The 13,548-nt window shown below is 42.7% G+C and overlaps 1 protein-coding gene across 1 annotated transcript in view; it reads left to right on the forward strand.

Annotated features, from left to right (window-relative positions):
* Window positions 1-13,548, forward strand: part of LOC138661765 (cytochrome P450 2H2-like) — a 170,843-nt gene that overhangs the window by 156,223 nt on the left and 1,072 nt on the right. The window contains exons 6-7 of the mRNA XM_069746663.1: window positions 2,302-2,489; window positions 11,753-11,894. Of these exons, the coding sequence (XP_069602764.1) occupies window positions 2,302-2,489; window positions 11,753-11,894 (330 nt within the window). The remainder of the gene's footprint in view (window positions 1-2,301; window positions 2,490-11,752; window positions 11,895-13,548) is intronic.

A 13,548-nucleotide genomic window follows, 5' to 3' on the forward strand; every position in this document is an offset into this window, starting at 1 on the left:
CACGTAGTATATTGCACAGCCCAAATAGTATATTGGACAGCCACATAGTATATTGCACAGCCATGTAGTATATTGCACAGCCCATGTAGAATATTGCAGAGCCACATAGTATATTGCACAGCCCACATAGTACATAGCACAGCCACGTAGTATATTACAGAGCCCACGTAGTATATAGCACAGCCATGTAGTATATTGCATAGCCACGTAGCATAACACAGCCACTTATTTTATTGCACAGCCACGAAGTATGTAGCACAGCCCACGTAGTGCATTGCGCAGCCATGTAGTATATTGCACAGCCAGGTAGGTTATTGCACAGCTCACATAGTATATAGCACAGCCACGTAATATATTGCACAGCCACGTAGTATATAAGACAACCCACATAGTATGTAGCACAGCCCACATAGTATATTTCACAGCCACGTAGTATATAACACAGCCACATAGTTTATTGCACAGCCATGTAGTATGTAGCACAGCCCATGTAGTATATAGCACAGCCCATGTAGTATATTGCACAGCAATGTAGTATATTGCACAGCCACCTAGTAAAACACAGCCACGTAGTTTATTGCATAGCCACGTAGTATGTAGCACAGCCTTGTAGTATGTAGCACAGCCCATGTAGTATATTGCACAGCCACGTAGTATATTGCACAGCCATGTAGTATATTGCACAGCCACTTAGTAGGTAGCACAGCCCACGCAGTATATTTCACAGCCACATAATGTATTAAACAGTCCACTTAGTATGTAGCACAGACCACGTAGTATGTAGCACAGCCCACGTAGTATATTGCACATCGACGTAGTATATTGCCCAGCCCACATAGTATATAGCACAGCCACGTAGTATATTACACAGCCCACATAGTATATAGCAAAGCCCACGCAGTATATTACACAACCTTGTAGTATATTACACAGCCCACGTAGTGAATAACACAGCTATGTAGCATATTGCACAGCCACATAGTATATAAAACAGCACACGTAGTATGTAGCAATGTGGGCACCACATCCCTGTTAAAAAAAGAACGCACGAGACCAATACGTCATCTCCGGCCATTGCCGCATTGCATTCTGGGGACTGAAGCGGAGCGCGAGGAGTGGGAAAGGCCTGGGCTGGATGCGGGAGCCACCGGAGGGTGGATATAATGATTTTTTAATTTTTTTTTTTGTTATTTTTAACATTATATGTTTTTACTATTGACGGAAGTGACCCTTAGATGATTATATTGTAGATATTTATCCACCAGTGATGAAAACGGAGATAGAGCATTAGCTTGCATCAAGTTCCCCAATCGAGTTATTCCTCTTTCTATCCAATCATCTGGCTTAAGGAATGGGATGGCATACTGCAGTGTTTCAAGCGGAACATTATCCAATCTAAAGGGGACCAGTTTTTATCCTATATTTTTATTCCTCCAAAGGTTTATTCCAGCTATAATTGTAGGGGAAGTATTGGGAGAGAAATTCCTAGATAATCTTAGGTGCCATAGGAAGTGGGATGATATGAGTACTTTTGTGTTACATTGTTTACATTTTGTTTCTATGGAGTTTGAACATCTTTCCTCTCAGCTCCAGACCCAGATCTACTGTTATCAGTCTTGCAAAGTCATAAGTCCCTTGCCCACATCATTGGCTATTTAAAGAGCAGTTCTCCTATTCACCACTCACTTTTTCAATGGCCCTTTAATCTCTATATACAAATACAGTGATAAAAGTGTAAATTTTAGAACATGCCACTGTCAGACCTGACTGTTTTACAGATGCACATTCAACTCAGAAGAAGGACGAATCTACTAAACTAGAAATGTCAATCAAGAAGGAGTGATGGTTTCCTAGCAACAAGGAACTGAATAGCCTGGGAAGTTGTGGGCTCCTAAAGACACATATTGAGCATACCAATTTTAGGCTATGTGCCCAAGATCAGGACATAACAAAGTTTTGGAAGTAGCACATTTTAGCTGCATCCAAAACGTTGCATTCTAATCACGCAGGTAAATCCACATGTGTTTATTGAACAATGAGAATTTATCGCATATAATGAGCATAGTGGGCATCAGGTTTCTATAAATCCCATCCACTGTGCTTGTAACCAATAACGCAGCAATTTGGACACATCGCAGGTGAGCTGCCTCCAAACTGCTGCTATTCTGGATTGTGGGCACATACCCTTAACTTTTCAATCAATCTTCAGCTCTTATTTGGTTGTAATTGCAAAATAGATATCATTTGAATATAATTCTAGATTGAAAAATATTTCCATTGTTCCATTTTTGTTAACTTCAGAGAAGATCCACAATGAAATTGACAATGTAATAGGGAAAGATCGCTGTCCGTCAATAGAAGACAAAAGTAAAATGCCGTATACAGAAGCCGCAATCCACGAGATCCAGAGATTTGCTGATATTGTTCCTGCAGGACTTCCACATGCTGTCAGCAAGGACACAACCTTCAGAGGATTTCATATTCCAAAGGTAATGTATGCTGCTCCTCTCAATCTTTTGATCATATTCGACAGCCTTTGGTGGTTGGTATCAGCAAGATGGGTAGCTTAGTGGTATGAGAAGAGTGAATTCACAAATTTTCAAACATGGTCAATCTCTCTTGGCCCTCCATGCCCTCCATCCACAAACTCCACCCAATTGTTTTTCCAAGTCTCTGTCTCAACCTTTCAGAAACATAAGAACCTTCTCAGGGCCAGAAAGAATTCTTAACTGTGGTTCAGGAGGTCTCACCTTTTTTTCAGAGCTTCCTGAACATACAATCTTCTAAGTTTATGAATCAAATGCAGAATGTAGGAATCGAATATATCAGACAGGATTGGATCCCTTTGTCTCTAGTGGCAGCCATACGTACAATGGGGGAAATACGTATTTCATCCCTTGCTGATTTTGTAAGTTTGCCCACTGACAAAGACATGAACACTCTATACTTTTAACGATAGGCTATTTTTAACACTGAGAGACAGAATATCAAAAGTAAAATCCAGAAAATAACATTGTATAAATTATATAAATTTATTTGCATTTTGCAGTGAGAAATAAGTATTTGATCCCCTACCAACCATTAAGAGATCTGGCTCCTACAGAAAAGTTAGACGCTCCTAATCAACTCGAGACCTGCATTAAAGACAGCTATCTCACATAGTCACCTTTATAAATAACTCCTGTCCACAGACTCAAACAGTCAGACTCTAACTTCCACAACATGGTTATGACCAAAGAGCTTTATAAGGATGTCAGGGACAAGATCATAGACCTGCACAAAGCTTGAAAGGGCTACAAAACCATAAGTAAGATGCTGGGTGAGAAGGAAACAACTGTTGTGCAATAGTAAGAAAATGGAACAAATACAAAATGACCAACAATCGACATCGATGTGGGGCACCATGCAAAATCTCACCTCTTGGGGTATCCTTGATCATGAGGAAGGTGAGAGATCAGCCTAAAGCTGCACAGGGGGAGCTTGTTAATCATCTCAAGGCAGCTGGGACCACAGTCACCAAAAAAAACATTTGTAACACATTATGCCTTTAAAGTTTTAATATCCTGCAGTGCTTGCAAGGTCCCCCTGCTCAAGAAGGCACATATGCAGGCCCATCTGAAGTTTGCCAATGAACACCTGTATGATTCTGTGAATGAATGAGCGAAGGTGCTGTGGTCCTCAAAAATTGAGGTCTTTGGCATTAACTCAACTTGCCGTGCTTGGAGGGCTAAGGGCACAGGACTACTTCACTGCATCAATGGGAGAATGGATGGAGCCATGTACTGTAAAGTCCTGAGTGACATCCTCCTTCCTTACCTCCAGGACATTAAAAATGGTTTCAGCAAAACAATCACCCAAAACATACAGCCAAGGCAACAAAGGAGTTGCTCAAAAAGAAGCACATTAAGGCCATAGTGTGGCTATAGAAAACTTATGGAGGGAGATGAAGCTTGGAGTTGCAAAGCGAAAGCCTCAAAATCTTAATGATTTAGAAATGATCTGCAAAGAGGAGTGGACTAAAATTCCTATTTACATATGCGCAAACCTTATAATCAACTACAAAAAATGCCTGACTGCTGAACTTGCCAACAAGGGTTTTGCCACCAAGTATTAAGTCTTTTTTGCCAGAGGGATCAAATGCTTATTTCTCACTTCAAAATGCAAATACATTTATATAATTTTTAAAATGTGATTTTCTGGATTTTTTTTATAGTCCATCTTTTAATGTTAAAACTAACCTATCCTTAAAATTATAGACTGTTCATGTCTTTGTCAGTGGGCAATCTTAAAAAATCAGCAAGGACTCAAATACTTATTTCCCCCAGTATAGTGTGTGTAAGTTTTTATAGTCAACAGGTTTCTCTCTCTCTTTCTTGCTCACTCTGTCTCTATCTCCTATGGAGTGCGAGCTGTTATGATCATTACGGTCCCTTTTCTGTCTCTTCTTTAGTTTGTAAGCTATTATGGTGAGCATGGTCTTCTTTCCTATAGAGTGTAAGCTCTTATGTTCTGCAGCTTCCTCTCTCTTTCCTGTAGTTGTAAGCTTTTATTGTCATCAACGTCTATTCTCTCATCTGTAGAGTTTTAGCTCCTATTGTCAGCAGGGTCTTTTCCTTCTCTCTCTCTCCTTTAAGGTGTAAACGCTTATGGTCAGCAGGGTCCTCTCTCTTTTTCTCTCTATCTATATCTCTCCTAAGGATTGTAATCTCTTATGATCATCTGGGTCCTTTCTCTATCTCTTCTGTAATGTGTAATCACTTAAGAATAAGCTCTTATCATCAGTGGTGTTTTCTCTTTCTTTTTCAGTGCATAAGCTCTTATGGTCAGAGTAGTTTTCTCTCTACTGTAGAGTGTGAACGTTTATGATCAGTAGGGTCCTCTCTTTCTCATCTGTAGTGTGAAAACTCTTCTTATGGTCAGTGGGGTCCTCTCTCATCTGTAGAGTGTAAGCTATCATGGTCACCGAAGCTCTTTCTCTTCTCTCCTTTACATATGTTTTCCAAGCAAATACAAGCTTTCCAATATGGAAATTCGCACAAATTTACAGAAAATCTAATTTTGGGGGAGAAATTTGGCAAACTCAGTGAATTTAAATTTTAAAACATGTGCTCAACCTTACATAGGACTGATAACAGCATCTCATGAGGAGACTGGTAAAGAGGAAGGTGACTGATATTTTAGGAGTTATCTCATCTCCTGCAATGCAAGCTGGGGTCTAGGAAAGGGTTGGTGGTTGATATCCTTTTATAGGGATTGTCCGGTCAGAATCAATATGTCTGCAGTCTCTCTGTGTGACTGCAGACTTAATATAGTAACATAGTTAGTAAGGCCGAAAAAAGACATTTTTCCATCCAGTTCAGCCTATATTCCATCATAATAAATCCCCAGATCTACGTCCTTCTACAGAACCTAATAATTGTATGATACAATATTGTTCTGCTCCAGGAAGACATCCAGGCCTCTCTTGAACCCCTCGACTGAGTTCGCCATCACCACCTCCTCAGGCAAGCAATTCCAGATTCTCACTGCCCTAACAGTAAAGAATCCTCTTCTATGTTGGTGGAAAAACCTTCTCTCCTCCAGACGCAAAGAATGCCCCCTTGTGCCCGTCACCTTCCTTGGTATAAACAGATCCTCAGCGAGATATTTGTATTGTCCCCTTATATACTTATACATGGTTATTAGATCGCCCCTCAGTCGTCTTTTTTCTAGACTAAATAATCCTAATTTCGCTAATCTATCTGGGTATTGTAGTTCTCCCATCCCCTTTATTAATTTTGTTGCCCTCCTTTGTACTCTCTCTAGTTCCATTATATCCTTCCTGAGCACCGGTGCCCAAAACTGGACACAGTACTCCATGTGCGGTCTAACTAGGGATTTGTACAGAGGCAGTATAATGCTCTCATCATGTGTATCCAGACCTCTTTTAATGCACCCCATGATCCTGTTTGCCTTGGCAGCTGCTGCCTGGCACTGGCTGCTCCAGGTAAGTTTATCATTAACTAGGATCCCCAAGTCCTTCTCCCTGTCAGATTTACCCAGTGGTTTCCCGTTCAGTGTGTAATGGTGATATTGATTCCCTCTTCCCATGTGTATGACCTTACATTTATCATTGTTAAACCTCATCTGCCACCTTTCAGCCCAAGTTTCCAACTTATCCAGATCCATCTGTAGCAGAATACTATCTTCTCTTGTATTAACTGCTTTACATAGTTTTGTATCATCTGCAAATATCGATATTTTACTGTGTAAACCTTCTACCAGATCATTAATGAATATGTTGAAGAGAACAGGTCCCAATACTGACCCCTGCGGTACCCCACTGGTCACAGCGACCCAGTTAGAGACTATACCATTTATAACCACCCTCTGCTTTCTATCACTAAGCCAGTTACTAACCCATTTACACACATTTTCCCCCAGACCAAGCATTCTCATTTTGTGTACCAACCTCTTGTGCGGCACGGTATCAAACGCTTTGGAAAAATCGAGATATACCACGTCCAATGACTCACCGTGGTCCAGTCTATAGCTTACCTCTTCATAATAACTGATTAGATTGGTTTGACAGGAGCGATTTCTCATAAACCCATGCTGATATGGAGTTAAACAGTTATTCTCATTGAGATAATCCAGAATAACATCCCTCAGAAACCCTTCAAATATTTTACCAACAATAGAGGTTAGACTTACTGGCCTATAATTTCCAGGTTCACTTTTAGAGCCCTTTTTGAATATTGGCACCACATTTGCTATGCGCCAGTCCTGCGGAACAGACCCTGTCGCTATAGAGTCCCTAAAAATAAGAAATAATGGTTTATCTATTACATTACTTAGTTCTCTTAGTACTCGTGGGTGTATGCCATCCGGACCCGGAGATTTATCTATTTTAATCTTATTTAGCCGGTTTCGCACCTCTTCTTGGGTTAGATTGGTGACCCTTAATATAGGGTTTTCATTGTTTCTTGGGATTTCACCTAGCATTTCATTTTCCACCGTGAATACCGTGGAGAAGAAGGTGTTTAATATGTTAGCTTTTTCCTCGTCATCTACAACCATTCTTTCCTCACTATTTTTTAAGGGGCCTACATTTTCAGTTTTTATTCTTTTACTATTGATATAGTTGAAGAACAGTTTGGGATTAGTTTTACTCTCCTTAGCAATGTGCTTCTCTGTTTCCTTTTTGGCAGCTTTAATTAGTTTTTTAGATAAAGTATTTTTCTCCCTATAGTTTTTTAGAGCTTCAATGGTGCCATCCTGCTTTAGTAGTGCAAATGCTTTCTTTTTACTGTTAATTGCCTGTCTTACTTCTTTGTTTAGCCACATTGGGTTTTTCCTATTTCTAGTCCTTTTATTCCCACAAGGTATAAACCGCTTACACTGCCTATTTAGGATGTTCTTAAACATTTCCCATTTATTATCTGTATTCTCATTTCTGAGGATATTGTCCCAGTCTACCAGATTAAGGGCATCTCTAAGCCGGTCAAACTTTGCCTTCCTAAAGTTCAATGTTTTTGTGACTCCCTGACAAGTCCCCCTAGTGAAAGACAGGTGAAACTGTACAATATTGTGGTCGCTGTTTCCTAGATGCCCAACCACCTGCAGATTTGTTATTCTGTCAGGTCTATTAGATAGTATTAGGTCTAAAAGTGCTGCTCCTCTGGTTGGATTCTGCACCAATTGTGAAAGATAATTTTTCTTGGTTATTAGCAGAAACCTGTTGCCTTTATGGGTTTCACAGGTTTCTGTTTCCCAGTTAATATCCGGGTAGTTAAAGTCCCCCATAACCAGGACCTCATTATGGGTTGCAGCTTCATCTATCTGCTTTAGAAGTAGACTTTCCATGGTTTCTGTTATATTTGGGGGTTTGTAACAGACCCCAATGAGAATTTTGTTACCATTTTTCCCTCCATGAATTTCAACCCATATGGACTCGACATCCTCATTCCCTTCGCTAATATCCTCCCTTAAAGTGGACTTTAGACAAGACTTTACATAGAGACAAACCCCTCCTCCTCTCCGATTTTTACGATCCTTTCTAAACAGACTGTAACCCTGTAAGTTAACTGCCCAGTCATAGCTTTCATCTAACCATGTCTCGGTTATTCCCACTATGTCAAAGTTACCTGTAGATATTTCTGCTTCTAGTTCTTCCATCTTGTTTGTCAGGCTTCTGGCGTTTGCGAGCATGCAGTTTAGAGGATTTTGTTTTGTTCCAATCTCCTCACTGTGGATTGTTTTAGAAATGTTCTTACCTCCCTTCTGAGTATGTTTTCCTGGGTCGTCTTTGTTCGAGTCTAATGTTTTTCTTCCCGTCCCCTCTTCTTCTAGTTTAACGCCCTCCTGATGAGTGTAGCGAGTCTTCTGGCGAATGTGTGTTTCCCAGGTTTGTTGAGGTGTAGTCCGTCTCTGGCGAGGAGTCCATCATACCAGTAATTCACACCGTGGTCCAGGAATCCAAATCCTTGTTGTCTGCACCATCGTCTTAGCCAGTTGTTTGCATCAAGGATCCTGTTCCATCTCCTGGTGCCATGCCCGTCTACTGGAAGGATAGAAGAAAAAACTACCTGTGCATCCAGTTCTTTTACTTTCTTCCCCAACTCTTCAAAGTCCTTGCAGATTGTCGGTAGGTCCTTCCTTGCCGTGTCATTGGTGCCAACATGTATCAGAAGAAATGGGTGGACGTCCTTGGAGCTGAAGAGCTTTGGTATCCTATCGGTCACATCCTTGATCATCGCACCTGGAAGGCAGCATACTTCTCTTGCAGTTATGTCCGGTCTGCAGATGGCTGCTTCGGTGCCTCTCAGTAGTGAGTCTCCCACCACCACCACTCTTCGTTGCTTCTTGGCTGTACTTTTTGCTGTCACTTGTTGCTGTGTGCCCTTTTCTTTTTTGCTTGCTGGTATTGCTTCATTCTTAGGTGTGCCATCTTCATCCTCTACAAAGATTTGATATTGGTTCTTCAGTTGTGTGGTTGGTGATTTCTCCATGGTCTTCTTGCTTCTTTTGGTCACATGCTTCCACTCATCTGCTTTTGGAGGTTCTCTGACACTTTTTGCACCTTCTGTGACCAGTAGAGATGCTTCTGTTCTGTCTAGAAAGTCTTCATTCTCTTTGATGAGTTTCAAAGTTGCTATTCTTTCTTCCAGACCCCGCACCTTTTCTTCTAAAAGGGCCACTAGTCTACACTTCTGACAGGTGAAATTGGATTCTTCTTCTGGTCGATCTGTGAACATGTAGCACATGCTGCAGCTCACCATGTAGGTTGTCACATCTGCCATGTTGCTCCTAGATCCTGCTGACTTGCTGTGTGTTTTCCTTCTTGTGTAATCTACTCAGCCAAGCTCTCTTGCAATAATGTCCTACAGGCAAAAATTCGCGCGCCTTACGGCGCGCGGTTTGGTGATGCTTTCGAAGCAGCTGGTCCCGGCTGTACCCAACGATCTTCTAGCTTAGGGAGACTTCGCTTCTCCCAGAAGGCACTTGGAATATGCAAATTAGCCTCCTGAAGCTTGAATCCCTGGTTTGGTGATGCTTTCGAAGCAGCTGGTCCCGGCTGTACCCAACGATCTTCTAGCTTAGGGAGACTTCGCTTCTCCCAGAAGGCACCTGGAATATGCAAATTAGCCTCCTGAAGCTTGAATCCCTGGTTTGGTGATGCTTTCGAAGCAGCTGGTCCCGGCTGTACCCAACGATCTTCTAGCTTAGGGAGACTTCGCTTCTCCCAGAAGGCACCTGGAATATGCAAATTAGCCTCCTGAAGCTTGAATCCCTGGTTTGGTGATGCTTTCGAAGCAGCTGGTCCCGGCTGTACCCAACGATCTTCTAGCTTAGGGAGACTTCGCTTCTCCCAGAAGGCACTTGGAATATGCAAATTAGCCTCCTGAAGCTTGAATCCCTGGTTTGGTGATGCTTTCGAAGCAGCTGGTCCCGGCTGTACCCAACGATCTTCTAGCTTAGGGAGACTTCGCTTCTCCCAGAAGGCACTTGGAATATGCAAATTAGCCTCCTGAAGCTTGAATCCCTGGTTTGGTGATGCTTTCGAAGCAGCTGGTCCCGGCTGTACCCAACGATCTTCTAGCTTAGGGAGACTTCGCTTCTCCCAGAAGGCACCTGGAATATGCAAATTAGCCTCCTGAAGCTTGAATCCCTGGTTAGGATTAGGATCGTTTAGTGTAATGTACCGTTACACTAAACGACTTACCAACGATCACGACCAGCCATACGAACTGGCCGTGATCGTTGGTAAGTCGTTGTGTGGTCGCTGGGGAGCTGTCACACAGACAGCTGTCTCCAGCGACCAACGATCAGGGGAACAACTTCGGCATCATTTAAACTGTCTTCAACGATGCCGAAGTCCCCCTGTAGCACCCGGGTAACCAGGGTAAACATTGGGTTACTAAGTGCAGGGCCGCGCTTAGTAACCCGATATTTACCATGGTTACCATTGTAAAAGTAAAAAAAAAAAAACAGTACATACTCACATTCTGATGTCTGTCACGTCCCCCGCCGTCAGCTTCCCTCACTGACTGTGAGGCTGTAAAGCAGAGCACAGCGGTGATGTCACCGCTGTGCTCTGCTTTACGGCCGGTGCTGACAGTCAGTGCAGGGAAGCTGACGGCGGTGGACGTGACAGACATCGGAATGTGAGTATGTACTGTTTTTTTTTTTTCTACTTTTACATTGGTAACCAGGGTAAATATCGGGTTACTAAGCGCGGCCCTGCGCTTAGTAATCCGATATTTACCCTGGTTACAAGTGAACACATCGCTGGATCGGCGTCACACACGCCGATCCAGCAATGACAGTGGGTGATCAGCGACCAAAAAATGTTCCTGATCATTCCCCAACGACCAACGATCTCCCAGCAGGGGCCTGATCGTTGGTCGCTGTCACACATAACGAGATCATTAGCGGGATCGTTGCTACGTCACAAAAAGCGTTAACGAAATCGTTATGTGTGAAGGTACCTTTAGGAATCACAGCAGTGCACGCACTGTGCACTGCGGGGATTAGCCACTTTTTGAGTCAAGACAGGAGGGTATATATGCGCTATACAAACTACCAGCCAGAGCCCGTCCAGCAGGTGTGGCCTCGCTTCCATCCACTTGTATGGACTGAGGCAGTGCCCTCTAGTTGGCCTGACCAACTGGACTATTGTGTTGAGGACTCACTGCTACTCACTAAACTAGCAACTAGAATTGCAACTTTATAAGAACTAGGCCCCATCCATCTACCTGCTTACGTCCAGATAGCTAAGTGTTGTTAACAACCCTGTATTGTGTAGTGCTGAATCATACATCTTAAAACAAGCATTCACTTTCATTAAGCATTTAGCATAAAACATCTTCTGCCTGCTCCCTCTTGTCTTTGAGATAGTTTTAAGAGCAGTCTTTAGATAGGTCTTTAGATTTTCTGCTACTGACTATCCTCACATATTATTGATGTCAATGACGTGTATCATGTTCCAAGTGACTAAGGGAGGTCTAGTCAAAGCCGGAAGATTCAAGGATCGATCCAAAGACTGAAAGGGCCAAGCAAAGGAACTGTGGGGCCTGGAGGAACCTCATAGCATATTAACCGTCTTTCAGGCCCTTTCAATTTAGACTAAATTTGATTTGGACTGAATCGATTCTGCCCAAATCAAATTTCGGCAGATTCGTTCATCTCAACGTCATAGGAATAACTCAACAGACCTCACTTTTAACAATTCCATTTTTCTAGATATGTATGTTCATACATTCACTTTTAGGGAAGCTTGGTGTTCCCAGTCCTGACTTCTGTTCTCAAAGACCCCAAACATTTCAAGAACCCAGAGGAGTTTGATCCCGGACGTTTTCTTAATGAGAAAGGCTGCGTTAAGAAGAGTGATGCCTTTATGCCATTCTCTACAGGTAAGATGTTATTGCTTGATTGTGACCTGTGAATACTGAATTAAAGCTTCAGCATATAAAAATATTTTTATATGGTTGGTTGACACACTGGTATTAGGAAGATCAGCAATATTACTTAAAGGGAACCTGTCACCCCGATTTTTGAGATTGAGCTATAAATACTGTTAAATAGGGCCTGCGCTGTGTGTTCCTATAGTGTATGTAGTGTACCCCGATTCCCCATGTATGCTGAGAAATAACTTACCAAAGTCGCCGTTTTCGCCTGTCAATCAGGCTGGTCAGGTCGGGAGGGCGTGGTGACATCGCTGGTTCTTCCTCAGCTTTACGTTGGTGGCGTAGTGGCGTAGTGGTGAAGACACAGCGCGCGATCTGCGCTGTCATCCCTTTCGTCGGTGGGGGCGGCCATCTTCCTGGGGCCGCGCGTGCGCAGATCGAGTGCTCTGCTGCACGGGGCTTCAGGAAAATGGCCGCGGGATGCCGCGCGTGCGCATTAGAGATCGCGGCGGCCATTTTCCCAAAGCCGAGATGCAAACTCGGCTTTGGGAAAATGGCCGCCGCGATCTCTAATGCGTACGCGCGGCATGCCGCGGCCATTTTCCTGAAGCCCCGTGCAGCAGAGCACTCGATCTGCGCACGCGCGGCCCCAGGAAGATGGCCGCCCCCACCGACGAAAGGGATGACAGCGCAGATCGCGCGCTGTGTCTTCACCACTACGCCACTACGCCACCAACGTAAAGCTGAGGAAGAACCAGCGATGTCACCACGCCCTCCCGACCTGACCAGCCTGATTGACAGGCGAAAACGGCGACTTTGGTAAGTTATTTCTCAGCATACATGGGGAATCGGGGTACACTACATACACTATAGGAACACACAGCGCAGGCCCTATTTAACAGTATTTATAGCTCAATCTCAAAAAACGGGGTGACAGGTTCCCTTTAATATGATTTAGCAATCAATTGGTTGTGTGGTTTTTAAATTCACTGAATTAATTTACATTTATCACATAAAACAGTTTAAGACAAGACTCAAAAGTTTTTTTGGACTGAGAAATTTGTGGCATCTCAGAAAAGTTTTGAGCTATTGTATATGGTAAAATGGTGTTAACCTGGAATGTCATGATTCGTAACCAGGGTTAACAACTTGATTTTGTACTATTTCTGGACAGTTTATCGAAAAATCAAGGACAGGCAATAATTTTTACAGACACATTGTAAAACCATAATAAATCGTTAAGATTATCTACTGTAATATAAACTAATGGCAATACATTGAGACTTTTGACGTTATTGCAAAATTCTAAACTTAAAAGTGTTTTACAAGAAATATTATTTTTCCCTAAAAGCTCATTCTGGATGAAAATAATATACTGAGCATTACTTATTTACTTGCTACATTACTTTACTTGCTCTAGCATCTGCACTTCACTGCTGCCTTCGATGATGATTTACAGGCTGCAACACTGACTCCACAACGCTGACTTCACAAATGACAGTAAATGTCCAAGCTACAGCCAATTATTTTGTTCAGAGTTTTTGCTGATTTAGATGGCATGATCAGCAGTGCTTATTGTTTGGCTGTGCAGTGATGTCTGCTGTAATCGTAACATCACACCTGGAGCCTGTGAAGTATCACTGGAGGCAGTGGTGAAGAC

This window comes from Ranitomeya imitator, chromosome 2, assembly GCF_032444005.1.
Source record: "Ranitomeya imitator isolate aRanImi1 chromosome 2, aRanImi1.pri, whole genome shotgun sequence".
NCBI classification, from domain to species: Eukaryota; Metazoa; Chordata; class Amphibia; order Anura; family Dendrobatidae; genus Ranitomeya; species Ranitomeya imitator.